Source organism: Embiotoca jacksoni, unplaced genomic scaffold (genome assembly GCF_022577435.1).
Source record: "Embiotoca jacksoni isolate LCO1_2020_lvr unplaced genomic scaffold, fEmbJac1.0.p SCAF_7, whole genome shotgun sequence".
NCBI classification, from domain to species: domain Eukaryota; kingdom Metazoa; phylum Chordata; class Actinopteri; family Embiotocidae; genus Embiotoca; species Embiotoca jacksoni.
In genome coordinates this window covers 15,653,979-15,681,910 of record NW_027185425.1, presented here as the reverse complement: position 1 = coordinate 15,681,910, position 27,932 = coordinate 15,653,979, and the positions used below count along the sequence as shown (strand labels likewise).

The window sequence follows — 27,932 nt, the reverse complement described above, 5'->3', positions numbered from 1 at the left end:
TTATCACTCAGGAAATACAACCTGCATGCTGGACACAGGACGTGCCTCAAATGATTTAAATGATAGTTCCCCTTCTGTGCATGTAGGCAGTAACAGCATTATAAAATGAAGAGCAGCTGCTAGCACAGACAACACGGTCAGCAATGCTAATAATGTGTTATCCATGTTGAGTTATGCTACTAGTAGTCAAGGTTGATGTTTCTTGTTTTTTTCCAGAGAGGGTCACGTGATTGGCGAATCAGGGAAGATTACATCATGACTGCTAAGAACCAATCAGGTAGCGAATGTGTGTGTCTCAATCATCATTTTTAAAAATCTCCGTTTTAGAGGTTTGAAAACTGTGGATGCTCGGCTAACTAGCAAAAGTTATGCGATTTTAGACAGAAATTTATTCGTGTGGATGTAACTTCTGTTTTCTACGTGATTGTTTACTTATTTCCATTCTTTCTGATTTCCTCTTAGTCATCTATTTTTCCTGGTTTTGCCCTTTTTAATTATGCCTACTTCTTTTCTTCTCATTCCTACTTCCTCCTTCTTCCTTGTTTCCCTTTCTTAGGTTTCTTTTTTTTCCTTTCTTAATCCCTCGTCTTTGCTTTCAGTAAACACCATTTCACTATAAAGGTCAATAATCATCAGCTTTGTTTGTTAACATCCAACCGTCATGACCATTAAAACTGCAGATCCTGAAAAAGCCTTATCAGTGTTTTCCTCTAGTCCTGCTGATATCAGCTGCCCTCCTCGCCCCCCAGTCCTCCCACCCCCCCCCCCCCCACCCCCCCACCCCCCATTCCTCCTTCTCCAGCACACACACTCGCACACTGTTATCTCTGCTATCTGGTGTTTAGCCAACTCAGAGCTAATCCAGTGTGAACCCACTCCCTGGCTTGTGCTCAGCAGTTTGCAGACAGATTTGGAGAACACAGACACACACACACACACACACACACACACACACACACACACACACACACACACACAAAGGGAGTCAGAGAGTTTGGCCCTGGAGCAGGGAACATCACGCTCCAGTAATGTGATGCCGAGGCAACACTGTGGTACAGTAGTGTGGCATTAACATAAATGTGCATCTCAGCGCGAGGAGGGAACATGCGGATATTCTGAGCTGTCTGCATGCGATAGTTGTCTGATTATTTTACTGCAGTGACCTCGCACTTCTCACAGCACACACACACACACACACACACACACACACACACACACATGGCCTGACTCTGACAAAATATGACCATCCAAACCAGTCAGTCAGCCCTTTGTTCAATCTTTTGACATAATCAAAATCTAATTAAAATCATTAAAGTTAAGATCATCCCACTGCAGGCTGGAACTGAAGTGGATTTTTTTTTTTTACTTGTTATATTTAATGATATCCATACGAGTAGCAGCTTCTGTGTGCCCTTCAGCATAAGACCATCAGTATAGGATTTACAGACTCTTGATGGTCTTTTAAATATACAGCGTGTGCGTTAGGCTGCAGTCATACTGGCACTGTAATGCTTGTGTTCCTAAAGGTACCTGTAGCCAGATAACATATGAACCAGGAGGCCCAGTCTGAGAGCTTTTCAGACACCAAGAAGCTCCAAAGCAGTTATCCTTCCACAAATGTATCACGGCAGCTATAACTTTTTCCTCTATCTCGATATTTGTAAGCAATGGAATTAGCACAATGCACAAGGGTGATATTGCCTCTGGTCTGCAGGCTAACGTTGCACTGCACTATGGCTAAAGTGCCCTTGACTCTACAGGTGCAGCATTTGTCACAGTGAGCTTCCTCATTAATCCATCCAGAGTGGCACTGAATTTTAAGCTCACTGTTGCTAAAAAGAGAGAAACTGTAGTACAAAGGTTTTTCTGGAGTGGAGATACTTGAAGGGGAAACTACTGCTGTATGTGTAATCACTTGTATCAAGATTTGTGTGGCTGCATGGAGTCTGATAAATTTGTTTAAGTGATGGAACCTTCACTACATCACAAGTTTGAAACTGGAAAAAAAAAAAAAAAAGTCTTTGCATTTTTCCTCCTGTTTGCACCGTGGCATCTAACCTCACAGCGCCATGCAGTTTTACCTGAAAAGCTCTGGAGCCCGACGGCAATCATTGACTGTATATAAAAGCGGACGTAGCTTCCGGGTCTGAAAAATCAGGCCGATAAAAAAGTGCCTTAAGTTGCAATACCACCGCTCGAGGTTGGCTCAAAAAGCATCCGGTTCCATAGACTCCCATTCAACTTGTCTCATAAAATTCTAAGTCAATATATTTTAATATATCCACAAGTTATTTTGATGTCGTTAGCTAAAGTTGCTCCTTCATATTAGTCCATCTGAAAATTATCCCATCATTGATTAGAAATCATGCCTCAAAAAGGGGGCGTGTCTGTTTGATTGACACTCCTGTCAGTCAGGTTGCGGCTATCGGTGGGCGGGATGTAGTGTCGTCGTGTTTTAAATCGGATTGAGTCAGAGCCACCGCTCGCTCCCTGCCAGCTCATCTAAATATGAACACTACTGGCTCTGAACTAGCAAGATGGCACGCGGCAAAATTCAAACTCTAGTCTTCATCGAGTTGGTTCACAAACCAATGGGTGGAGTCACTACTGGTTGCCGCTTGGCAGCAATGTGTTCTCCTTCTTATTATGTTGTTTAATGGCGGCTGGCAGACAGCTTTTAGGTGCACCTTCTAATGGGAGTAACACATTACAACCAGGCGCCAGTAAAAATGGGAAATAAGGAAAACCACTCTATCTATCTATTTACATTTTTACATTTTAATGACTATTTGAAAATTCTAAAATCTTGACCCGATTCTTGTTTGTGATGTCAGAAACTTTGGGCTGCATGCCAGTCGTCTGTGCAGACCCTTGAAGACATGATCAAATGATCAAATTTACATCACACAGACCACAGAACAACTATAATGTGGATTCACCACCATAATCTTCACTTTATATCATATTTAATTTCAAGGTGTCACAAAACGGTGAACAACTAGAGGATTTCTGATGAAATTCGTTTAGTTGTAGAAGTGTGGTGAAGTCTGAATCAGCCTGAATCATCAGTACAAACCCCCGGGCTCCAGTCACACCTGTGTGTGAACAGAACCTTTTGCATACGCTACTGCTGTGTTTGGCAGCCACACAGGTGGAGAGTTAGCTTCCAGCTGATTGGTCACTTTCCAACTAGTCTCCATCAACATGACAGTTTACTCTTTGAAACCCAAAAATTGCCACATCGTAATTTCCTTATGAGTCTGTCATAAAAGCAGTTTTCCTTCAGCGGTTTTCTGCAAATAAGCACCAATATGTTGAGCTCCACTGCTGCACTGTTGATATGACTTTCAATTCTGCCACTTTCCCTCACTCGCATGTTCTCTACAGTCTGCAGCTTTTCTGCTCCACTCTGTCTCTCCTTGTCTCTGGTTTTCTCAGGAGACCTGGTTAGATAAGACCGCCTGTGCTATAAAAGCAACAAAGAGCCCGGGGAGAAGAGTATGACATGCAGACGCATTCAGCAAGTACGGAGGCGAAAAAAAAAAAGAAAGAAGAAAAACTGTTTTTCTGAAGTGACAAACACACACATACACACATATTGTGTATATACTACGTGGATGACAAACACAGACAAGCCATTTCTTTCTGTCGTGTGATCCTTCTTCACCCCACGTCCTCCTCCTCCTCTCTTGAAAGTTTCTATTCGTGGAATCCCCGGAGGCCTTTGCATCATGCTATTATTATTATTGTTCAGTCAGTCTGGGCCAACATGAACTGCTTCACACACATATATACATATATGCACATATATGGGTGTATACATACCCATGTATATTTAGATTGTCATCAGAAAACTGCTTATTCCACCTGTTCTTGCTGTGTGCCAACAGTCTGTTATTACTGTACATACACCGTTGACTCAGTGTTGTGTAACAAACAGATAGACTCGCTCACCCGCTGCTTTGCTCGTGCCGCGAATTGTTTGATTTCAACGTTTCACATGCGGCGCTGCGGTGGTTGAGTTAACGAGCAAGACTCTGCCCTTCCCTCACTGCGTTACACGAGGGTTTCCTAAAAAAAACAAGCCAAGATCACAGTGACACATATCAGTTTTAACAAGCTGTTTAGTGTTTTTATAAAACTTTGCGTTTTGAAACAGCAGTGGGGAATTCCTTCTTGTAGGAGAGTCACATTTGTTTCCATTTTGGTTGTAAAATTATTCAGGGTGTCTTTTCTTTTTATTACTGCCGTGGATCCAGAACGGTTATTTCATCATCCAACAAAATGACCAAGTGAAGTTCATTTGAAAAGGGTAACAACGGGAAATTATTTCACCAGAAAGTTTCAGTCATGCTTTTAGAAAAAAGTAACGTAATCATGACGAGAATTAAAGGCAGTCTAGATGTTTCAGAAAGTCCAATTCATGACAACTTTGGTCTTATTTTTGTAGTTTTTGGTTAGGATTCTTTGTACCATTAATAACACTGTTTTTGCCAAGTTAAGCGTTAAAGTCTGGGAATATGCAACAGCATCGCTATAAAAGTCCATCAGAGCAAGAAAACGAGCTGTGACCTGTTGTCTACAAACTGTTTACTAGCTGCTCAGCACATAACCATAGACAGATAGTGACAGTTAGTGACTCGCTGGTTTAAAGTCAGACGTTTTGTTTCTCAGGAGTTGGTGGAGACCAAAAACAGAGCTAAGAGATTGGATACTGGCCTTTCATTTATCAACTATCTGCAAACTAGCCTCGTAATACCAGTCCCAAATTCACTGTGGATAGGTCTGGCTACGCTTCATCGGGGATTGTTTCCAGTCGTTGCCTCCTACCAGGCATAAGCCTGTGGCTAATTTTGGAACTGCTGGAGCAGCCTTTAACCAACCCCATACATGAGCAGAGTGCTACACCTCGTCGGTAACGGTAAATTATCATTGCAGAATTATTATTACTATTTTTTTTTTTTTTTCTCGCTCCAGCTTAAAAAAAATTACATTTGCTAGCATTGCTACAGCGGTTTCTATTGTATCATCTAGCCTTACCACTGCTGCCATTGTTGTAACTACATTTCAAAATTCTTAACTTCAGCTTCATCGAACATCCCACTGGTTCCTGATTGGTTTGTCCCTTCCACGTCAATCTTCACGCAAACACGTTTTCCAGACTATAATAACAACTGAAACTGTGAGCAATTGGTAGGCGAAGCCAGGCTATCCACAAACATTACTCCTGTACTGTTTAAATGTAATTTAACTGACAAAATAATAATACAAAAAAACACATAACTATAAATACCATACTTAACAATAACTACTTGTCGACTATATATGGTCATTTTTCCGTTGTAATTGCAATCGAAAATAATGAATGCATTTGTATATTATACAAGATGTCTTAACTCTTTAACTCTGCTTTGGAATCGGTTTCTTGTGTTAAGATACCTAAAACGTAGCATAGCTTGCTACTTTTGGCAAAAATGTAGCTTGACTGTAGCTCAGCGACTCTTTGAAGAGTAGCTTGTAGCTACAGTTTTGAAGTAGCTTCACAAACACTGTCTGACTACTGTTTTTGTTTGTTTTACTGTTGTATTGTCACAGTGTTTCCAAATCTCAGGAATGAACTTCATGAATAGAATATCATCGTAACTGGTTGAGATCATGTCCAAAACTACAGAAATAATGGTCGTAGTACTTCTTTCTAGTGGTGATACTGTAACAGGAGTCAGGTAAAAAAAAACAAAAAAACACTGGTCCAACACACACAACCACACACACGCTCACACACAATGTAAAAGATCAGCAAGAGGCCGCCTCTCTGAGGGTACCCTCCGTCATGGCAGCAGTGCTGCTACATTGCCGGCATCTCAAGATGTGACCAACCCCTCAGACACTAATCAATGCAATGCACCCTGGGCATGTGTGTGGCAGTGTGACATGCACACAAACACAAGCACACACCTCCTCAGACAGCCGGCCGATTACGCATCATAACACAGCTGATTTGCCCCATGGCTTGACACTCGCTGTCCACTCCAATCACATTACCCTTCCCAGCCGGCCCAGTGGCGTGTGTTTGTCTGCGCCCGATGTTTACATGCACCGGGTTAATCTAGATATTGCTGTTGTTCTCTAGCGCTTTCAGCAATGTAATTTGTCACTACATGTAAAGTGTTAAACAGAGGAGAAAAGCTAAAGGCAACAGGATGGAAGAAAAAATGTGTCATGGATTTCGACGCATTTCTTTCTGAGAAAAAGGTCACATTGGGCAGTACTTGGAAAACTGTGAGGGCTTTGACGGAGCAGTCTTGGCCTTAAATACATATATCTCATAAATAGCACTCTGCCTGAGGCCTTTGAGCCATTCTGATGATATACCACAGCTCGCAACCCAAATAAAGCGTCCGCAAACAGCCTAGAATTTTCCCAACAAACACTTTTCGAGACCTTCTCGTACCAAACCCCCCCTGAAATGGAATTGGCCTCATCCCAGCAACTCCAAAGTCCCTCCGTTAAAATAAAAAACTGCTTGTTCGCCTGTAAACTCCCCATTAAAAAGATCTGCAGGCCAAAACCGCACTCCTTCCACTGCTGTCACATGGCTGTTGTTTGCAATGGTAGAGGCACAGCATGAAAAAGGTCTGGGGGTTTAAGGCAGCTACTAGTTTGAATGTCATACGAGAAGGACATTAAGACAAAAGACGGCGGTGCAATGGGCGAACTTAAAACCCGATGTGAAATGCGCGCTGTAGTTAGGATAAAATCGTGAAATTTACTGTAGGGGAACCGTGCATGTGGGCAGGGATGTATGGGCAGATGCAAGATATACACCAGATGGAACCAGACACACACACACACACACACACACACACACACACACACACACACACACACACACACACACACACACACTTAATCTGAGTCCGCGCTATGCTATTTTGGGAGATGGGGAAGAAAACGGTCTGACTTGGCAACTGTAAATATGTGCACTAGTGTAAGCAGTGGGTCTCTGTACATATGGGAGAAGTATAGGGTCTGGCACATGTTTAGTGTGGCGACCCACTTTTCTTTGCATCTGGACTTGATAACTTCCCTCTGCAGCAGCAATGGGAAGGAGAATGTAGATAGTGACATCTCTATCTGCCTCGATCTGGATGGCCTTTGAAACTTGGCTGCAGACTGTTAGAGTTTCATCTATAATCAGGCAGCTGAATGTGCCATGTGAAAGGACTCCACGCCGTCCTCCATAGACATACAAATACACGTGTGCTGCTTTTAAAGCTGCTCGTGGTTTAACTTGGTGGTTTACATTTCATACGACTCTTTCAGTCCACTATACGTAGAAAGACATTTCACCATTGTTTAGTTTTGACTGGATTTAGATTACATGTTGCCATCTATGCATTCAAACTGGGATTTTTGTATTGTAATTTTCTTTAAAGAGACAATTCAATTCAATTAAATGTTCTTTATATAGCGCCAAATCACAACACAGATATTTTAAAGGCAATTAACACAGTAAGGTCTTTACAACAGAACTTTACAACATTACACAGAAAAACCCAACAATTCCACAATTCCTACGTAAGCTAGGAGGAAAAAAACTCAAGACAGAGGGAAGGAAAAACTCCCTTTTAACAGGAAGAAACTTCCTACAGAACCAGGCTGCCACCTGCCTCGACTGGTTCGGGTGAGGGGAGAGCAGAGAAAGAAAAGGACAGCAGGGAGATCCAAGACATGAACATTGCCAAAGTTTTTCATAGCTCTCAAACCCCACCTTCAAAACCTTGAATTTCCCTAAAATAGTGTTGACTTTCAAGTGACTTGTCATACTGTCTGAGCAAAAATCATCCGTGCATACTTGGACCTACTTTTGGTTGTGGCTAGTTTGATTTGTGGATAGGAAGTGGGAATCTCTATCGACATTTAATGTCTACTTACATGCTTGTTCTGGAGCTTTCGCCCATATCAACAGGTGGAGTTTGTTCTGTCTCTTTAAAAAACTTGTCATTATTCTGTGCAGTTTTCAGACTTTCTCTGAGTGTTTTGTCAACGGCTGTTTCCAAGGTCACAAATGAACTGTCATAGTCAATCTTTTGGCAAAGTAAGGCAACAAAACCTGCTACCATGTGACAACGCTAATATGATAGCTTCTTCCTCTTTGTGGCTCCCCCGCTGCTCTCGTTCCCTTTAAGGTCGCCGCTGCCAAGATGATTTGTTTTTCAGTGAGCGGGGTAAATTTGTGAGTGTGAATTTGACCAAAGTTGAACTCCTGATGATGGGAGGCCTGCAGAAGTTTAACTTGCCTCTGTGAGTGAATCCCTTAAATGCAGTAAATCAAATCAAATGAATCACGACTACATTAAACTGTACAGTGAACCACAGCTGATATGATTCGACTACAACTATTTCTTGCCGGTCTCCCAGTAGTTGCTGGGCAACCACACCCCTGACCTCACCGTAAAATCATGTTTTAACATTCCTGTTAGAGTTTCTTCACAAAGATTTTAGAACAGCGTGAAATGCAGCCTTTTGTTTCATCAGTTATGTGAAAAATCCTGTCTGTTTTCGGGGTTCTTCCTCTCTGAAGGAGGATGTTTTACCACCAACGTTTTGATTGATTGGCACTGATCTCTTCGATCTCAGCGGTTCGGTTCCTCTAAGACGTCCACAGCCATAACACAAGGGTTAGTCCTTCATAGATGAACTGCGATGCCTCGATAGCTCCCAATAAATCGTGCCAGCTTCAGAGGAGAAAACTAAACTAACCCTTTAAATGCCTGGACCGTCCTCAGTTTTTCGAATCTCTTTGTGAGTTGCTGACCTCACCGGGGATACACTGACCCAACTGGATTGGACTGTAACTTCTAATATACTCGCCTTTTTTCTTTTTTTTTTTCCGAACTCCCCCGGGCCCGTAGATGTTCACCTCAGGATAAAGACATTGTTGGTGTGACTGAGGGATGTTGCTTTAGAGAGTGACTGCCGCTGCCACACAGGGGTCCCCGGGGAGCTACGCTAATGTTAGCCAGATATATTTGCTTCACTATTGGTATTGATCCGTGTTCAGTGTCGATTCCGGCGCTGGGGAATAATGATCACACACAGCCAGTCGGACACACACTGCGAGAATGGACGCAATCAGTCCTTGCATGCACGGTGAATCCCCCCCCCCCCCACACACACACACACACCTACAGCTATCTGAGCGCAACACACAACAGTACAAAATGTTCTCTTTCTGCCGCTGCACTGAGAAGAGAGAATCTGCTACTCTGCGATGACAAAAACACACTTGCAATAAGCTGAGTGAGACTGATATAGCCACAACAACTGAGATGCCAAACCCTCTCCTCCTGCACACACACACACACACACACACACACACACACACACACACACACACACACACACACACACACACACACACACACACACACACACACACACACACACACACAGACAGACACACACCTCCTCCTCCGCCTCCTCCTCCTCTCACTGCAGCCGAAAGCCCGAGCAGACAGATAAGCAGGAAGCCAGAGACGGACTAATCCTCCCACAGTGAGAGACGTTTCGGAGGGTATATGATGGAAATCAAGCTAGAGCTGACAGAGGAAAGAGAGAGAAGAGGATGAGAGAAGAAAGAGAGGGAGGTTGCATGGGGAGGGATGAGAGGCAAGATGGAGGGAGGAGGGGGGGGTGCAGATTATAAAAAAAAAAGGTGAGGACCAAAAGGGATTTTTTTTTTTTTTTTTTAATCGCTCTTAGTGTGTAAGAAAGGTTGAGAGTTAGTTAGGAATTCGATCCAGCAAGTTTAGTTTTTTTTATTCGCTCCCTCTTTCTCCCTCCTCCTCCTCCTCCTCCTCCTTCTCCTCTTCCTCCTCCTCCTCCCATCGTGCCATCGTCTTGCACTTTTTTTGGGGGCGATAAATGTTGCTATTTCGCAACCAACCCTGCGTTTCCCATCTCTCAATCACTCTCGCGCTCCCTCTCTCCCTCTCTCTCTCCCAGTCTGACTGAGGCGGATGTAGGTCAGTGAGTCTGGAGTCTGTCTGGAGCTGCAGAGCGCCTCAGAGCTCCACGGCTGGTCCTCGTCCACCCCTGCTAACGGCTGCTGACCGTGCCCGAGCCGAGGACAGCGCTCCCTGGGCTACGTGAGGACAGGACCAGCCCGCCTGACCTGACTTGCCTGGAGGAGGATGTGCCTGCAACAAGAGGAGGAGGAGGAGGGAGGAAGGAGGAGGGAGGGAGGGAGGAAGGAAGGGAGGGAGGGGGGTGCTGGGTGATATGGGGTTCCAGTGCTCTTTCGAAAAGCTTAGTCAGTATATGCTGTTCGCTTGTGGCTCCAACGTACACATGTACGACAGGCAGAGGCAGAGCGAAAGGTAAAAAAAAAAAAATGCAGGAGATGGAGGCGAGATAGGCGTCGCAGTCGTCGCTCTTTCCTTGTCGATGTGCAGCAACACAGAGAGCTTGTGTTTTTTTTTTTTGGGGGGGGGGGGGATTTTGATGCAGCGTTGCCTTCGCTTTTTCCCCTTCCCCTTCTTTCCTGCACACACACAGTCTGCTTCTTCCTCCACTCACTTCCTAATTTCGTCATGTCTTCTTTCTTTCCCAGACCCGAATCTTTTCGCGTCTGCAGCCGTCGACAAAAAGCCAAAGCGACCCAGCAAACTCCAAACTCTCGTGAGCCTTCTCCCCTTTTCTTCCCCCCAAAAGAAACAACTGTGATGGTTCTGTCTTCTTTTGCAGTATATCCACTCCTGCGCAGCGCCACACGGGTCCAGGTCCGAAAGACGTCATTTCCCCACTAAAATGAAGAATATCGAAAGTGTCCTCCGACCGTTGCGTCTCGATCGCCCTTTTCGACAGGAACCAACGAGTGCAAAGGACGATGATTTTTACAAAAAGAGCAACAAAAAAAAAAAGCTCCGCTGACGGCTTCTCCATCTCCTCATCCTGCTCTCCTTTCCTTTCCTTTCCCCCCTCCTTCCTCTCGGCTCTCAGTCTTCGCTCCTTCCCACTCCTCTGGCTTTTAGACAATGCCCCCAAAAAACCGATCGTTGTATCAGAGTGTCTGAGTGCAGCTGCGAGAGTGGCTGAGTGTGTGTTGTGAGAGAGTAGTTCGGTGTGTGTGTGTGTGTGTGTGTGTGTGTGTGTGTGTGTGTGTGTGTGTGTGTGTGTGTGTGTGTGTGTGTGTGTGCGTGCGTGCGTGCGTGCGTGCGTGCGTGCGTGCGTGCGTGCTCTCGATTTGACTCCGCAGCACGTCTGGGTCCTGCAGCGGTACGTTGCTACTTCGCTGGCTCTGTATCTCGCCGAGAGTTTGCGTGTGTTTTGTGCAGTTTGTGCGTTCGTGCGAGTTTCGCCTGCATCGAACGTGACACGGCAACCATCTGACCCGCCCCGTCACCATCCGAAGAGAGGGATGTTGGGAATTCCTGGGGCGTGGCGTCGCCGGCCTGACCACACCCACATGCGTTTCCCCTCCGTCCTCCCTATACTTGTCCGAATCTTCTGGATTACAGTGAAGGGGGCAGCGAGTGAGGAAGTGAGGAAATCCTTTTCCAACACATCTCTACTGCGCCGTCTCCTCTCCTCTCCTGCTTTGCATCTTCGCTCTCTGTTTTGCCTCTGGCTTGGTCACGTTGTACCGTCAAGGACGCTCGCTCTTTTTGTCTGTGCATCCGCGGGACACTCGCTCTGTCGGACTTTACGATGCGACGGAAGGAAGGACGGAGATCGAGGAAGGAAGGAAGGAGGGAAGGAGAGGAAAAGCTCAAGAAGTTCTCATACTTGGCGAATTTTTCTAGCTTTCTGTGTCCACATAAAAGTTTGATTTTCAAACATGAGGAAAAAAGTAGAATGAAAACCAACTTGTGAGGGAACACGGGGGTGTACAAAATAACTTGAACATCTGTACAGTGTTGTGGAATCCAATGCTACGAGATAAGGCCTCAAAAATGATCAGAGAGGTGATCTGACAGCTGTTGTTTCAGCTTATTTGATTGGTTCGCATTGTATTGTAAGGTGTTCCTGTTATTTTGTCCATTTCATAACTTGATCAAAAGAAGGAAGGGAAGACTGTGAGCAGTTATCTTATCTCTTTTTTTTTTTATCTGGTTTTAGCTCTGATTATGAAACTTGGGGAAGAAACACAAAGGGACCCGGGGAAGTATTCGATACTGTGTGTTCCGCGGTAACTTATACAAATACCCGACTTTGTTGGTGTTGTTGTTGCGTAAGGACTGACAGCATTAGGTGGGTGATATGGCGAGAGGGCCACCTGCACTGTCTGCCACATCCACACAAAACACAGAGGGGACAAACTGACTGTGGATGACTCACACACACACACACACGTGCACACACACACACACACACAGAGAAAGAGTGTGTGTGTGTGTGTGTGTGTGTGTGTATGCAAATCAGTGCTTACGCTTCAGTTTTTCTGTTTAACTGCGGGGTAGAGGGGACTTCCCACTGGTTTTCAAACATTCAATCCCTGGAACAGGTCCAATTCAGTTAGGGCTGGACACACACATGTACACACACACACACAAAGGGCCTCATTGTTTTTGACCCCGGATGACGAAGAGGCAGGTCAAAGCCGGCGCGTCATTCCCCGGCAGTTGAAAAAGCCAAGCACATGATAATGAGCACCTCCGTCTGAGACACTCAACTTTCTCCTTGCCGCGGCTCTCCTCCCGTCACCCGTCCTTCAACGCATCCCTCAGTTTTTACGGCACACTGTGACAACCGTCCCCCCCGGCCCAGTCCGGTCATGAAGGCCTCATTTACAATGAAGCCCCTACAAAAGAGGCGCACTCATACACACTCACACGCAGTCACATGCTGTCTGCTAATTCAGCCTACAGTTAGGTCCCGGGTTAGCCTGACATATCAGGTTAGTGTTTATGTTTTATTAAAAAGTGGCAAATTAAACACTGCCAGTCAGCTTAGAAATAATAAAAGGCTCGGACCTCGTTGCAGCTATAGTAAACGTGATTTAAACGTTATATTGTAAGCGTTGAAGCGTCCCAAGGTTAGCAAAAAAAAAAAAAAAAAATGCAGCTTCAGACTGTGATAGGAATACAGCTCTAGCAAAAACAAAGAAAAAAAACAAACCTTTTTTTTTTTTTTTTTTTTTTCATGAAAATACTTGAAAAATATCTTCGAGAAAAACCGGCAGCCGTTTCAACTCTAGTCAGCAGCGCACACACTCACTTTAAAGAAGTCTCTGTAAGTGCCCCAGCCTCCCACAGCACTCTCTCATAATGACACTATCCCTTCAGGCGTCAACAGAGCTGAGACAAAGCGCCGGTGTGTTTGGGGTAAACACGCGGCTCTGCCGGCTCTGAAGATGACAGAGCGATAGGCCGGCGCGGTGAGGGCTCAGGATCCCGCCGCTGCCACGCTGGTGCATCTGCCGGCGGAAAGCTACCTGACAGCTGCTTCTCACACATCAGATAAGATTACAGGTAGACCTGCTACACCTGTTTAAACAAACCCGTGTTGCGTGCATGCCACTTTCTGTGTGTGTGAGTGTGTTGGTGTGTGTGTGTGTGTGTGTGTGTGTGTGTGTGTGTGTGTGTGTGTGTGTGTGTGTGTGTGTGTGTGTGTGTGTGTGTGTGTGTGTGTTAAAACCGGGAAGGAGATAGAGAGAGATAGCAAAGTAATCCAGTGGCAGGTGCATGCTCGTAATTGGGGCAGCTAAAGATATAGACTGATGAAGGAGCTCATTATTATTTATGTGTTTGATTTATGTAAGCACAGAGGGGGGTAGAGGGGTTGAGTTGTGCATTTTTAAAGAGTTTGTGACTTTTTTTTATTTATTTATTTTTAGCTTCACATAAATCTTGTCATGAATTAAGAATACACACCAAGAGTGTGTCGCTGATGTTATGTCAGAAAACATTAAGCTCTAAAATAAATACTGGGGTTTCTTTTATGCCTCTGATTCTTATCAGAAGGTCAGAGCCTGCCCACTTTTTTTTTTTTTTTTATGTTTATCACCCGGCTTGTGTTATGAAGCTGTGAAAAACACTTATGTCAGTCGGTTACGTTGCAGGATCAAAGGGAGCTTTTGCTACCGGCTGATGACATCACCTGCGTGATTTAATGATGGTGGCTCAAAGCAGTCGATTACAGGCCGGGGATAAATCTGCCGTACACGGTAACACACAATACACACATCATACACAATATGCGTCTCGCTCCCATTTGGCTCTAGCCTGACATCTAGCGACACAGGCTGTAATGGGCTCTTACATGACATTGACATGTTAACATAATGGGGCTGTGAGGCAGGAGGAATTTGTAGAGGGTGTTGAGCAGCAAGCTGCTGCTGCTTGCTGGAGTGAGTGTGACTTCTCTTTCTTTTTTTTTCTTTTCTTTTTTTTTATATATTCCCTGTGTGGCCTTCTGCAACATATTTCTGCTCATTTTCATAATAATTATTGGTCCTCAGGTTTCTGGTTTACCATAAATGCACTGATGCAGAGTGTAAATACAAACCCTCATCACCTCGCCTGCATCTGTTTACACTTCCTCCTGTGACGTAATGATGCCAACTGGTGTCGTAATGACTCGCAGATAACAGGTTAGGTTGTAGCTATATGGGTGGGTTTAACCTGCGCTGCACCACACTGCAGTCTGACTAACACAACATGTTGTGGCTGATTTTTTGTGTTTCCTCAGCACTTTTGTGTCCCCCCCCTACCCCTCCCTCCCACACACACATCTAAAATTAGTCAACACTCATCCACATGAAACTAATGTGGTTCTAAGGATATCCTTGAAAGCTTCCCCTTGCAGCCAGAAAGAAGGACATACTGTTCCTTTTAAAAAAAGGGAAAAAAAAAAAATACACATCCAATGTATATACACCAAGTTGGTCTTTCTTCCAGTGGAGTCTGACAGGAATGAGGTCAGACACAAGGATCCTCATTGCACATTATTATTATTATTACCCGTTTTTTTATTCAGCCAATGGGAGGGCAGGGGGCGTGGCTTGAGTGAAAAATCAGGATGGAGACAGGCGCTGATTGGTTTGTATGTCTCGCGATGAGAGTATAAAATGGCGAGGTTCTCGTTGTTGTGTTTACAGTAATATTACAGAGCGCACAGGAAACAGGGAGACTATGAGAAAGCGCAGCCGCTCCATTCAACCACATGGTTCCTCAACCGCACAGACAAGCTGCGCTGCAGACAGCCAGGTTCACATAAGGGACTTGCACTGCTGTTGCACACAGCGGCGCGTTTTGAGCCTTGCAGGGCGAGTTTTCAGCCGTACCGGCAGTTGAAAGTTGCTGTTGAATAGTTTCGGGATTTATTCTTTTTTTGTTGTTTTCGTGAAGCGCACTAGTAAAAGTTAAAGAGACCAGGCGTCTCTTTAAAACGGGCCAAACTGAAAAGAGACAGAGAAGAGACTTGGATGAACTTTTTTTTTTTAGACCCGAATCCAACAGCAGTCTAAGGCGCCTGAAATAAGAGCAAGTGAGGAGTATTTTGGTGAAAGCCTACGAGGCATTTTTGCGCACTTGAACTTTGTTAAAGCACTGAGCAGAGCAGAGTGTTTCCAGACACTTGGAGGAAGAGATGGTGCAGCACATGAGCCAGACAGAGAGCGCCCACGCTCACTCCCCCGGCGGGGACTCCACAGACACGGGAGAAATGGACTTGGAGATGGATGTGTCTCCGACACCAGAGTCCCCCTCCTCCCGGGAGCGGAGCGACTTAGCGTGGTGCAAAACTCCGACTGGGCACATCAAGAGACCCATGAATGCGTTCATGGTCTGGTCCCAGATCGAGAGGAGGAAGATTATGGAGCAGTCGCCAGACATGCACAACGCAGAGATCTCCAAGCGGCTGGGCAAGCGCTGGAAGCTGCTGAAAGACACAGATAAGATCCCGTTCATCCGCGAGGCGGAGCGGCTCAGACTGAAGCACATGGCCGACTACCCAGACTACAAGTACCGGCCCAGGAAGAAGGTCAAGTCGGGAAGCGGAGCCAGTAAGCAGGCGGACCGTGGGGAGAAGAGCGGGGAGCGCAGCGCCAAAGCAGGCGTAAAAAGAAGCCCCGCGTCCAAAGGAGTGAGCAGGACGCACAAACAGGGTAGCGTCAAGAGCGCTCCGGGGCAGGACTATGCGTCTCCCGGTGACCACCAGTCGCTTTTCAAATCCAGGTCAGTGTCTGGGGCCAGGCAGATTCCAGAGAAGCGCACCGGAGAGGCGAGGCGTGCCCACATGTTCGGCGGGGCAGGCAGCCTGGAGAGCGGGCCTCCCTCCGTGGGAGTCCCGGCTAGTCCCACCCTGAGCAGCTCTGCGGAATCCAGCGACCCGCTCAGCCTGTATGAGGAGCAGAGCCCGGCGGCCAGCGAGTCATCACACACCGCGCGCCTCAGGTACGCCCGGGCTTCCTCTCCAACACCGTCAGCCTCTCACTCTTCCTCATCTGTGTCATCCTCCTCCTCGGATGAAGAGTTTGAAGACGAGCGGCTCGACCTGAACCCGAGCCCCGGCTTTGAGAGCATGTCTCTGGGCGGCATGGGCTTCTCCGACGCGGAGCTGGACCGGGACTTGGACTGGAGCTTCGGGGAGTGCGGGGCGGGATCTCACTTCGACTTCTCCGACTACTGCACCCCGGAGGTCAGCGAAATGATCTCAGGAGACTGGCTGGAGTCCACCATTTCCAACCTGGTGTTCACCTACTGAGAGAACCAGGGTGGAGAGGAACCGCGACGCCCCCCCCCCCCACGTTTTGAACTGTTCAACCCCCCCTCGCAGACAGGCGTGTGCGTCCAGACCAGAACATTTCCGCCATTTTTTTTCACTAAATAAGGGAGAGTGAAAACAGGAAAGAAAAGGTGGCCTGTGTGCACGTTGAAGCCCAGGTACGCGCCGCTCAGACTTGGACAGCGCTCAGTGCGCTTGACGGGAACGCGCAGACGGGGGAAATGCTTAGTTTGCATTTGGACACGGGAGGAGGAGTGAATGTAAGCAGAGAGCAGTGAAACACACGGACTTCAGCTCAGATGTTCAACCCAATCCGCAGAGGAAGCGGACAGAGACTGAACTTTGAATATTAATGTTATTTCGGGTCGGGAAAGGGGGGCACTTGTTGGAGAGCTCGTCATGTTGGGTTTTGTTTAAGATATAGCCAATTTCACATTGACCATCAAGTTGCTATTCAGGTGTAGTTTTTTTCCAAACTCGAAATCGTTTCAATATCAACACGCATGCCCTCCAAGATTAAGGAGGATTTTGTTGTTGTTAAATGCGTACAAATGTTCATTGCTGCGTAATTACGCAAATTCGTGTGACCATAGGACACAATTCACTATCACCAGCTTCTCTTTCAACGGCAGGACTTAAAGCAAAGACTGACTCCAAACTTCAGAAACCCTTTTCTGAACCTTTTTAAACACTCAGTGCACAATTCAGGACCAATGTTTCCCGACGCGCATTCTTTCTGCCTAGTGCTTCAACTTTGTAGTTCCTGTGTCAGATGACGTTTTTTTTATATTGATGTATTTATACCGGCCAAACTTTTTTATACATAGAAGTATTGTTCTCGTACAGGTCTCGTTTGTGTTTGTGCACATACACCTGTCTGTATCCAGCGCGGAAGGGCTAGAAGTGTATCTTATTTAAAATGTCTGACTTCTCTCACTTTTAAGGAGATTTGAGTGTGTCATGATTTTCTACTTGTATTTTTGTACAAAATCTATAGAAAGGGTTTTTTTCCGGCGAGTGGGTACAGCCTACAACATTGTTGTTTGGATTGGTGTTTAGACGTGCAGAGGGGGGTTTGTTTGGCACAATCTGACCTCACACAGTGTTTACAGTATTTACCCACATGCTTCTTAATGGCACAGTGACTCCAATTTCACCAGCCAAGTAAACAAAGCGCCACTGAGGCTCCCAGTCTGAGTGATGGCTGTGTTTCCAGTACACACAGACCGAAAGTTTTATGAGTGAAAGATCCCAGAGAGTCACTGTTTGGATAGAGCTAATACCTCTGTGTGCTTTTTATCAAGATAAGTTTTATTTGAACCACTGGATGGAATTTCACACTCATTCCACTTTGCCTAGACTTTGGAGGGAGGGAGATGTATGAAGTGCTTCATCTGTTATTGCGCAAATTGCATCAAAAAATAGTATTTAACCTTTCTGTACCTGTTGGCTAAGTATAGCAGGCTAATTGTTTTCCTATATTATGGCATGGCAAATAGCATTTGTATTTCAGATTCAGGTATATGTAGCTATAGCTGTTGTGTTTAAGATTTTTAAAAGAATAATAACATGAAGATATTTATGTAAACTGACTGTACTATAAGCAAAGATTGTGTGTTTTATGTATGATGATGATCAACGACAGGCACTAGGACAGCCATCTTTGGACATCCTTATGTTAAAGATGATTGTGGTCCAGGAGTTTCTTTCTTTTCTTTTTTTTTCTTTTTTTTTTAAACTTCAAGACATTTTGTTTTTCTATTGTCCTTATTTCTTTTTTCATTTGTGCAATATGCTGTGTATGATCATGTTTTGTCCTATCATGCCAATATCATTTGATGTTTATTGCTCAAAAACCAGCCAATGTTTGGGTCAATCACTGCCTCTCAGACCTCTGTACAGATTGTCGTTTTTTTTTTTTTTTTTAATTTGTTTTCTTCCAAGAAGGAAATAAAATCAGCTGGAACTGAAAAGTACGATGTGGGTTTTTTGTGTGGGTTTTTACTATATTTGAACCTTTTTAAAAGGGCTAAATTAAGCCCCATCATCTGGTTACCTAACAATTCTAAGTACCTTAGAGGAAATTAGAGGAGATGACCGGAGCAGTTGCACATATAAAGAGCACCTTTTTTTTCAGAGGTTAAAACCTGCTCAACAAGAGGTGACCCTTCAGTCTCTCATTCCGTAGCTCAGTCTTCTTCCAAAATCTCTACTCGAATGTTTACTTTTTGTTTTTGTGCACGTGTGTGTGTGTGTGTGTGTGTGTGTGAATATGCATGTGTGTGTGTGTGTGTGTGTGTGCGCGCGGGTGTTTGCTGTAGGTAAGTGTGCAGCTGCAGGCTGAATCAATAGGCAGCCCGTGAATCGATAGGAGTGGTCTCTTTCTCCCTCTCTTACTCCGTCTGATTCTACACGTGCAGAAAACGTGGCTGCCATGGAAACACTGTATCCAAGAGAGAGAGGCTGCAATCCGCTGGGTAGCAGCACAGCGCTCGTGTGTGTGTGTGTGTGTGTGTGTGTGTGTGTGTGTCTGTGTGTGTGTGTGTGTGTGTGTGAGGGAGGGATAAGGGACACAGACTGATCCATCAGGGTGGTGGTGGTGGGGGGTAGGAGGGGTGGCAGACATTTCTGCAAGGCATGACTAGAATAAAGGAGGAGGAGGAGGCGTGTGTGTGTGTGTGTGTGTGTGTGTGTGTGTGTGTGTGTGTGTGTGTGTGTGTGTGTGTGTGTGCCAAAGGAAGGGAGGGAGGGGGGAGAGGGGGGGAGGGGGTGTGTGTAGGGAGGATGGGGGTGGGGGGGTGTCTGTCCTGGTGGATTGTGCAGGAGACTGCTCCCAAATCCAATTAATTCCTTCTGGATGCATTCATTTGTCTCGTACATCTGACGAGGAGGAGAGAGAGAAAGACGGAGAGAGAGACCCCTGAGGTACAGTATTTAGTGTGTATCAATTTACGCCCTATTCCACAAGAGACGTTGGTAATTATTTCCATCTCTCTCTCTCTGTCAGGAGAGCAGGGTCGTCTCCAGCTTTCCTCTGACATCTCGGGCTGGGTAATGAGAAAGATAAGGCATGGTCATTACACTCGCCATCCCAAAGACAAGACACCGGGCTGCCCCCCCCCCCCCCCACACACACACACACACACAAACACGTCTGCAATAAGCTCGACATCACACAGGAAACTGCGCGAGGGGTGTCTGAGGTGTGTTCCTGTTTTAGTATAGAAAAAAAGCCCAGTCGACCTCACTTAGAGTATGCTGCTCGTACACACTCACTTGTTCACACACTGACCCACATAAAGACACATGCACGAGTGTGCCATGCACGAGTGTGTTGTGCACTTAACCTTCACAGCTGATTACCGCAGTTTATTTGTTTCCTGCGCTAACCTGAGCGAGACAGACCAGATCAAGTCGATGCGTCTGCTTAGAATACAGGATAGAAATGAAATAATAGTTATGATTGGGCAGCAATTCAGAGCAAATGAACACATTTTTACTTTGAAATATTGGTTCAGTTAATCTGTTGACCATAAAAATCACTACAGATTTGAAGTTTGATATGAAATGAACTGTATTAGTAAGAAATGTTATAATTAAACACGGAGATAAATCAGTGTAATAGGATTGTATTTATTGATGATGATTTTATTGTGCTTAATCACACTGTTTCACATCATATTGAATATGTATTAGATTCCACCTCCCCCTTGGAAAAAGAGGTGAAATGTTACACATCCAGTCAAGTACTTAAGTAAAGCTTATAATAACTTTGACTTTACTTGAATATTTTCATTTGCACTTGTTTACATTTCAAAGGGAAATATTGATGCTTTCTCGACGACATTTATCTGGCAACCAGAGGCACTAGTTACTTTTCAAATTTTATAGAATAAAACACGATACAGTAAAAATTTCGCACATTAAGATTGAATCAGTCGCCCCCAGCTTTTTTGGCTCGTGATCCCTTAAAAAGTATGAAAGTGTGTAAAAAAAAACAACACTGGATATAAAGTAATTAAATCTTCTTTGAAGCAAATTTTTCCTCATCTGCATCTTTAATAATCAAATTAAAATATAGTACACTCACAGGGACTTTTTTTCTGAAATATTACTTTTATGACTTTAACTTTGCTGATGATACTCATGCACTTTTAGTTCTGTAGGGTTTATATGCAGGACTCATATATGTTATAGATCGATGTATTGATACTTCTGTGTCAGTAAAAGATTTGTAATGTCAGCCCCCGTGATCCGCAATAGTGACTCTGTTGAACTTAATGATACGGTGTCCTATTATACATAGACAGATTAATACTATAATCATCCCAACAGGGAAATTATTTAAATGTCAAGCAGCTCACATGAAGAAATCTAGATCAAAAGGTAGAAAACTCATAATAAACAACCAATAATAAGTCAATTTTGGGCCAGAAACAGCAGCAACAACAACAACAACAACAAGCATTTCCAAAGAAAAATCAACCAATCAATATATTATTAGGTCCCTTCTGAGAGTTCCTTCCTGTAAAACACGTCATGTTTTTATTTAGAGTTTGAATGTACTGTACTGTATTTAACCCATTTACAAGCTTCAGACAATTACATCATACTGCAGACAATGTAAACTAGTGTGTGAGTTATTGCAGTCTGTATCTCCACCATGGGAGAGGAAGGATAAGATGCTCTGTTACTCTGTTACTAGTAGTGCATCAAAGTCCCCAGGAATATTACAGTGATGCCATATAAGATAAACATGCCATAAAGCGAGGAGCTCACTGCTGAGCGGATGCACTGTAAGTCCCTATGGGAATATTTCAGTCATCACATAGAGGATCATATTGATAGCAGAGCAGATAAAAAAAATACCATTAAATCTGTAAAAACAGGCTTTTGAACACCACAGATACGTTCACGGTCCCTCCAGAATACAGCAACAGAGTTATTTTCTTCGCATGCTGCCGGTGAAGTTAAAGGCGGGACACGAAGTCATCAGGCGTGCACAGACAAAGAAATACACAAACACCGCTGTTAATGGCAGGCAGCCCAACTTTGTTTCATTGATTCCAGGCAGTTCGGTCCAGTTGCGCGCGTGTCGTCTTCTGCAGCTTCGTCTGGGTTCGAATCAAAACACATACAGATGAAAAAGTGTGGCGATAAAAAAAAAAAAAAAAGTTTGAGGCGTGAACTCAACTTTTATCTCGAGTCATGTGTGTCCGCGTTATGAGTGGAGACAAAGGAGAAGGACCCGGGATATTAGTGCGTAAAAAAAAAAGTTCGGAAAAGTGGGAGCACCAACAGATGGAGGGAGGCAGGTAGGCTGTAACCACCTCTTGTGTTATTAATAATCTGCTGTAATACTTTGATTCCACCGTTTATATGGATTTTATTTTTTGTTTTTATGAAGATGGCTGTCACATCTTAAAGATAGGATTTTCTTTGGCTTCGAAGGCAGTAAAGAAAAAAATATCTCAGAGGAGAGATTGCATGCTTTTATTGTTGTATAAAAAAAAAAGGTGCTGTAAAGGTAGTTTCCGAGGTGTGTGTGTGTATGTGATACTGATTCTCGACTATAAAGACAACTTGTGCCAGGCACGCTGCAGCAGCCGCAGCCAATAACAGATGACGGCAAGTGTAAAGCTCCAAGTTTTAAAGTCCAGTAAATTATTCTGACAATTAAATGCTGGTTGGAGAGCCTGCTGACTGTTTCAGCACAGTGAGGGCTGGACAGCGGCTGTGTGTGTGTACTTGTTGCGGACCAAAAAAATTGAATCCACACCAACCCACGGGGACATTTGTCACTGTGGGGACCAGAATCGAGGCCCCAGGAGTCCAGACTGCTTTTTCAAGGCTAAAACTTGGTTTAGGGTTCAGGTTAGAATCAGATTCCGGTTGGTGTTAGGGTAAGGGTTGAGGTTAGGCATTTAGTTGTGATGTTTAAGGTTAGGGTAAGAGGCGAGGGAGTGCATTATGTCAAAGAGAGTGTCCTCACAAGTATGGAGAGAGACACGCGCTCGTGTGTGTGTGCGCACTAAAGCAGCTGTGCATGTAGTGATTAGCTTGTTTGTATGTCCTACAGTGTGCGATGGGAGGGGACTTGAGTGGACAGATGCACCAAGCACATCACATTACAGTACAGTAAGGTGGACAGTTAGTACAGGGTTAAATGATGTCTGGCAGTGCTGGGGGTGGGTCGGGGTGTGGGTGGGCAGAGGACATCTTTGGCCCTGGGGCTCCTGGCTGGATAAACAGTGCAGTACCCCCATTAAACTCCCATCAGTAGATAAACTGTGGACTGACACAAATTGACAGATCATTGCATGGCAACAGTTGTAAACAGGCGATTGTGACTCTTTAATGGCGGCGCTGCTTTTCATAACAAACAACATAAAGATCAGTCACTCGCGGCTCGTGTTCACATCATCACATATATCAGCGTGTCTGTCAATAGCACAGCCGGTTCAAATAAATCCTGGTGTTGTTGACTCGGCTTGAAGCAGCGGAGGCTCAGTGATTGACACTGATGCTGATTTTAAAGACTGTACAGAAATGATTGAGGTGAGGAGGGGAGGGGAAGGTTTTGTTTCACTTTTATTTTTTTAAATCTAGACCCTCCCCAGAGACACTGATGCTCTCTTGAACTTTCCTACAAGAAGGACCCTCCCAGTTCCAATTCAGAGGATTAATTGGTTTGATCAATTTCATCAATAACAACTAAAAGAGGCAAATCACAAAAGATAAGGGGCCATGCCACAATATCTAAACCATTTTAATATTATCCCAGTGCCAACCAATGAGGGAACTTGGCCCAAATTCACGCACTGATCTGTAAATCTGGAATTTAGATGATGCTTTTAACTTTTTTTTTCCCTCTTGTGATGATAGGAATGACTGTTATTATAGATGAGCTTAATCACACATAAGAGTTGATCAAAAAGTTGTTAGACTGGTCCCGTTGCACACGAACAGTGTGCAGCACTTTAACATGCATGTAATCTTCATGAGTCAGTATTCCAAGTTTTGTTGCCTGACCAACTTCAGCACCAGAGTTACACACGTTTTTGTGAGCAGTGGTCCTGAAACTGGACCGAAATTGCACACAAAAGTTTGTGTCAATTTTTTGGGGATTAGAAAGAAGTCGCAGGAAGCCAATCTTGACATGTAAAGTCAGTGGAGAGCTGCTATTGTGTGTTTTCAACGCACTGTAAGAGGGTACATTATCACGTTGGAGAACCCAAGTGCCATCACGCCACAGTTAAGGTCACTTGCACTGAATGCTTTCCCTCAGATGCTTCAGAACTTCACAGTGAAACTCGGTGTTGACAGTCTGAACTGTACAAATTCACGGTGCACATCCCTGTCAATGTCAAAGAAAACCCACCATCTTACGTGCCTGACCTGACACTTGACTTTCAGTCTTGGACAGTGACGAGATGTTCTGCCCCTCGGAAATGCTCATAGCTTCATTGCTCTAGACTGTCTGAAGCTTTTCAAGGGTCTGCGTTGCTGATGGAGTTTGACACAAAATTGAATGTGTGATGTGTCCACAAAGAAATCAAAGACGCAGCTGGAACACTGCTCACAAAAACTTTAGTAACTCAGGTGCTGATGTTGATCAAGCGATGAAGCTTGGAATACTCACAAAGGTCAAAGCTTCTCCCTGTTCTGTGAATGTCATGGTGCTGCACTCTGCGCGCAACAGGAGCAGTCTCTGAACGTCGTGATCGACCCCTGTTTACCAGTAAAGATCTGTTGGACTGTCGAAAAGGTGGTTATCCTCACACATCTGTCCCAAGTACATGGGCTAGCAGCGCTGAAACTACTGGACAAACTACACCTATTAGTAGGCTAGAAGATTGCATTTATTGTGACTTACAATGGTCGTAGTAATTCTGACGGGAGCAAAGGAGGAAGTCAGGTGACAAAGTATAAAGAGTGACAAACAGGATGTAAGTTTGGGGTGGCTGGACGGACCAAACACAGACCTTTCACCCTGGACACCGTTGTTTATGTCCCGTACGAAAAGAAAAGTCATCGTTGACTTACTTTAAGTTACATACGTAAGTGAACTTATGTAACTTCTCAAAGTGATGTAACGTTTTTTCCGGCCCCCAAACAAGTAGTTTTGGTGCCTAAACCTGACCAAAGTGTTACTTTGTCACAACGTTAACCATTAATCATTATTACTATAATAACGCAAGTCTGGCATGCCGGTCACTTGTGCTATTGAACGCTCATACATGTCTCTGATAATGGCCTCCTGAACCAACCAGTAGGTTTAGTCAGCCTCTACTAGCCCTATATATTTGGGAGAGATTTGTGATGATAACTGGTTTTATATTTTGTGATCATTCCTTTAAAGCTGCAAAGATTAGTCTATTAATTAATCAGTTGGTTGGCAGAAAATTATTTGGCAACCGTTTTCCTAAACAGTTTATTGCATTCTGTCATTTTTAAAGCAAAAACACCAACATTTCCTGGTTCCTGTTTCTAAAGAGCGACAAATTGATGCTTCACTTTTGTCATTTATTATTTTGTAAAGGTGTTAGATGAATAAAGTACAAATCAAATAAAACAACATGATTAGGAACACATCAGCAGCAGCTGAGAACTTAGACCTTACCTTAAAACACGAGTTGCATCCCTAAATACCTCTATGACCCATTGTGCAGTGTTTACACTCTTTACAAGCTCAACTAAGATATAAATATGGGTCAAGAAAACTAAATAAAATCATCTCTTCTGCTCTCTGAATTCACACCATCCTCTAATAAATACATCATCTACATTTCCTGACTCCACCTCTCCCTTAAAATGTTCCCACCGTCTCTACTGCATGGAGTCTGAATCCGTTTTTTATGGCTGAGTACATCAGGTTCATAACAGCTTTTCTAAAAGAAAAGAAGTCGTGAGTACAGACTGTTGCAAATAGCAGCAGTTCTTCATAATGAGTGCTTATGAATGCCGTGGGACACACGAGAGACAGTATCACTCCTCCTACATCCAGAATTGGGCCCCGATGCGCATTCAGACTCCGTGGCACACTGTACAGTACATAGAGAACTCATTGTTAAGCACTGTGCTCAAACAGTTTAGCATGACAGAGGAATTCTGAGTCATGGTGGTAGGTGTTGTACTGGAGTATGCTTGAAAAGATAGGGACAAGTTTTGAGAACACAGAGGCTTGGATCATAATTTCTAAAGGCTTACGTGGCAGAGTGTACTGTCTGGTTTGTGCACAACACTGTGCAAAGACAGTGTTGTGCAAGGGAACACTGACAATGCAGCTAAAAATGGCCAACTAATTTATGTGTATTTTTTCTCATACATGACATGGAAATGATGCTTTTTTTTTTTTTCAGTTGAGAGGTGGATTATAAGGAGCAAAGAAACAAAACTGAACCCCAAGACCGGCGACCTCCGTGCAGCACGATGCTCAAATTGGAATGTGTCATTGTTACTGTGACACAACCTAAATTGCATCATCTCCTTGGACAGTTGTCATAATTTCAGTGCTCAGTTTGTCTGAGCCTGTGCCAACACGGCAGACACCAAAGAAACAATGAAATAAGAGGGAAATAAGCGTGACTTGTTAAGTAGATTCAGTCCAGTTTAATTCAAAATACAATGTTCCCTTTGGAAACATGGTTCATGCAACACGGCCACATACAAAATTGAGTTTAATCAATAATAATAGATACTTGTGGATTCATTTCCCAGCTGCAGTACATTGAGATTGACAGTGTTCTTCGGTGGGAAGCCAGTGAGGGATCGTGTCCTTGTCGCAGCGTGAGCCTCCAACTCTGGTGAAGTGCCTGCAGGAGAAAAGAGGCAGTAGGTGAAGTGTTGCATCTCCAGACCAACAGTGTGTCGCTGCACAGAGGAAAACTCAGGTTTATTTTTCACAAGCTAAAAAGAAAAAACTGTCACGTTTGCCTTGTTTGATGGGTTCTCAGTAGGTCCATCATTTTGTCCAGATTGAGATATCTCAAGAACTATTAGATGAATGATTCCATGAAATTCATCCAAGCGTAGCGATATCTTTGGTGCCGAGGAATGAATGAGACTTTTCCCAACTTTTCCTCTGGGGCCTCTAGAGGCTGGCTCCAAGAAGTTTTCACCTCTGTGAAATATATATGAATATCTGAACAGTATGAAGTCCACATTTTTGGTTTTAAGTTTGTCTCGAAATGCCATTGAGTTTGTCCAAACTTTTACGTAGGACTTTTTCGACAAATTACCATTCCATTAGACTCAGCCGTGCGTTGGGTTTAGTGCTAGTAAATGCTAGCATGCTAAACTAAGACAACGAAAATGGTAAACATTACAGGGTATTTGCTCAGCATCAGCATATTAGCATTGACACTGTTAGTATGTTAGCTTGTTGACCATAGACTTTATATAAAACGAACATAGCCTCAGAAGTGCCTGTAAGTGCAATACCACTGAGGGCCTCTAGAGGCTGGCTCCAAAAAACCTCTGGCTTCATATAATCCCATTAAACTTCTCCCGTGAAATGCAAAGTAAGTAATTTTTTCATTTGTCACTGTGGTGTCATTTACGAAATTCACTCCTTCTGATCAGTGTCCTGGTGGTTCTTTTCAAAATAATTCCATAATTAATTGGATATTAGGTAGATATAACAGGTATGTTTGGAGGGATGTCTGGTGGTTTCCGGTATAGCTGTGCGGGCATAGTGTCCTCCGGATTGTATGCATGGATTGTACATAAAAGTGGACGCAGTTTCTGTATCTGAAAAGTGAGGCCAATGCGAGAGGTGCCTTAAACTGCAATACCACCGAGGGTCATTAGAAGTTTGCTCCAAAAAAGCCCCGACTCCAGAGACTCCCATTTAACTTCTCTCATAAAATACAAAGTCAATACATTTTTTCCACAAGTCATTATGGTGTCGTTCGCTAAAGTCATTGCTTGTTATTAGTGTTCTGGCGATCGATCTGAAAATAATACCGTTGTTAATTAGATATTAGCCCTCAAAAAGTGCTATGTTTGGAGGTGTGTTTATTTGATTGACAGGCCTGTGGTGCAGTCAGGTTTCTGCTATCCGTGGGCGGGTGTGGTGTCCTTGGAGATCGAGTCAGATCCACCAATCGCTCCTCCCTAGCTCGTCCAAATATGGTCACTTGTAGTTCCAAAATAGCAAGATGGCGACGGCCAAAATACCAACCTTCTTCATAATGACA

The 27,932-nt window shown here is 44.2% G+C and overlaps 2 protein-coding genes across 5 annotated transcripts in view; both read left to right on the top strand.

Moving 5' to 3' along the window:
• The window catches only part of nrsn1l (neurensin 1-like), a 287,058-nt gene that overhangs the window by 142,922 nt on the left and 116,204 nt on the right, over positions 1-27,932 (top strand). The gene's annotated exons all lie outside the window — the stretch shown is intronic.
• On the top strand, positions 10,285-18,704 carry sox4a (SRY-box transcription factor 4a). Its single transcript, XM_069177066.1, has one exon. It carries the CDS (start codon positions 15,595-15,597, stop codon positions 16,708-16,710), a length of 1,116 nt encoding a protein of 371 aa, XP_069033167.1. The 5' UTR covers positions 10,285-15,594; the 3' UTR covers positions 16,711-18,704.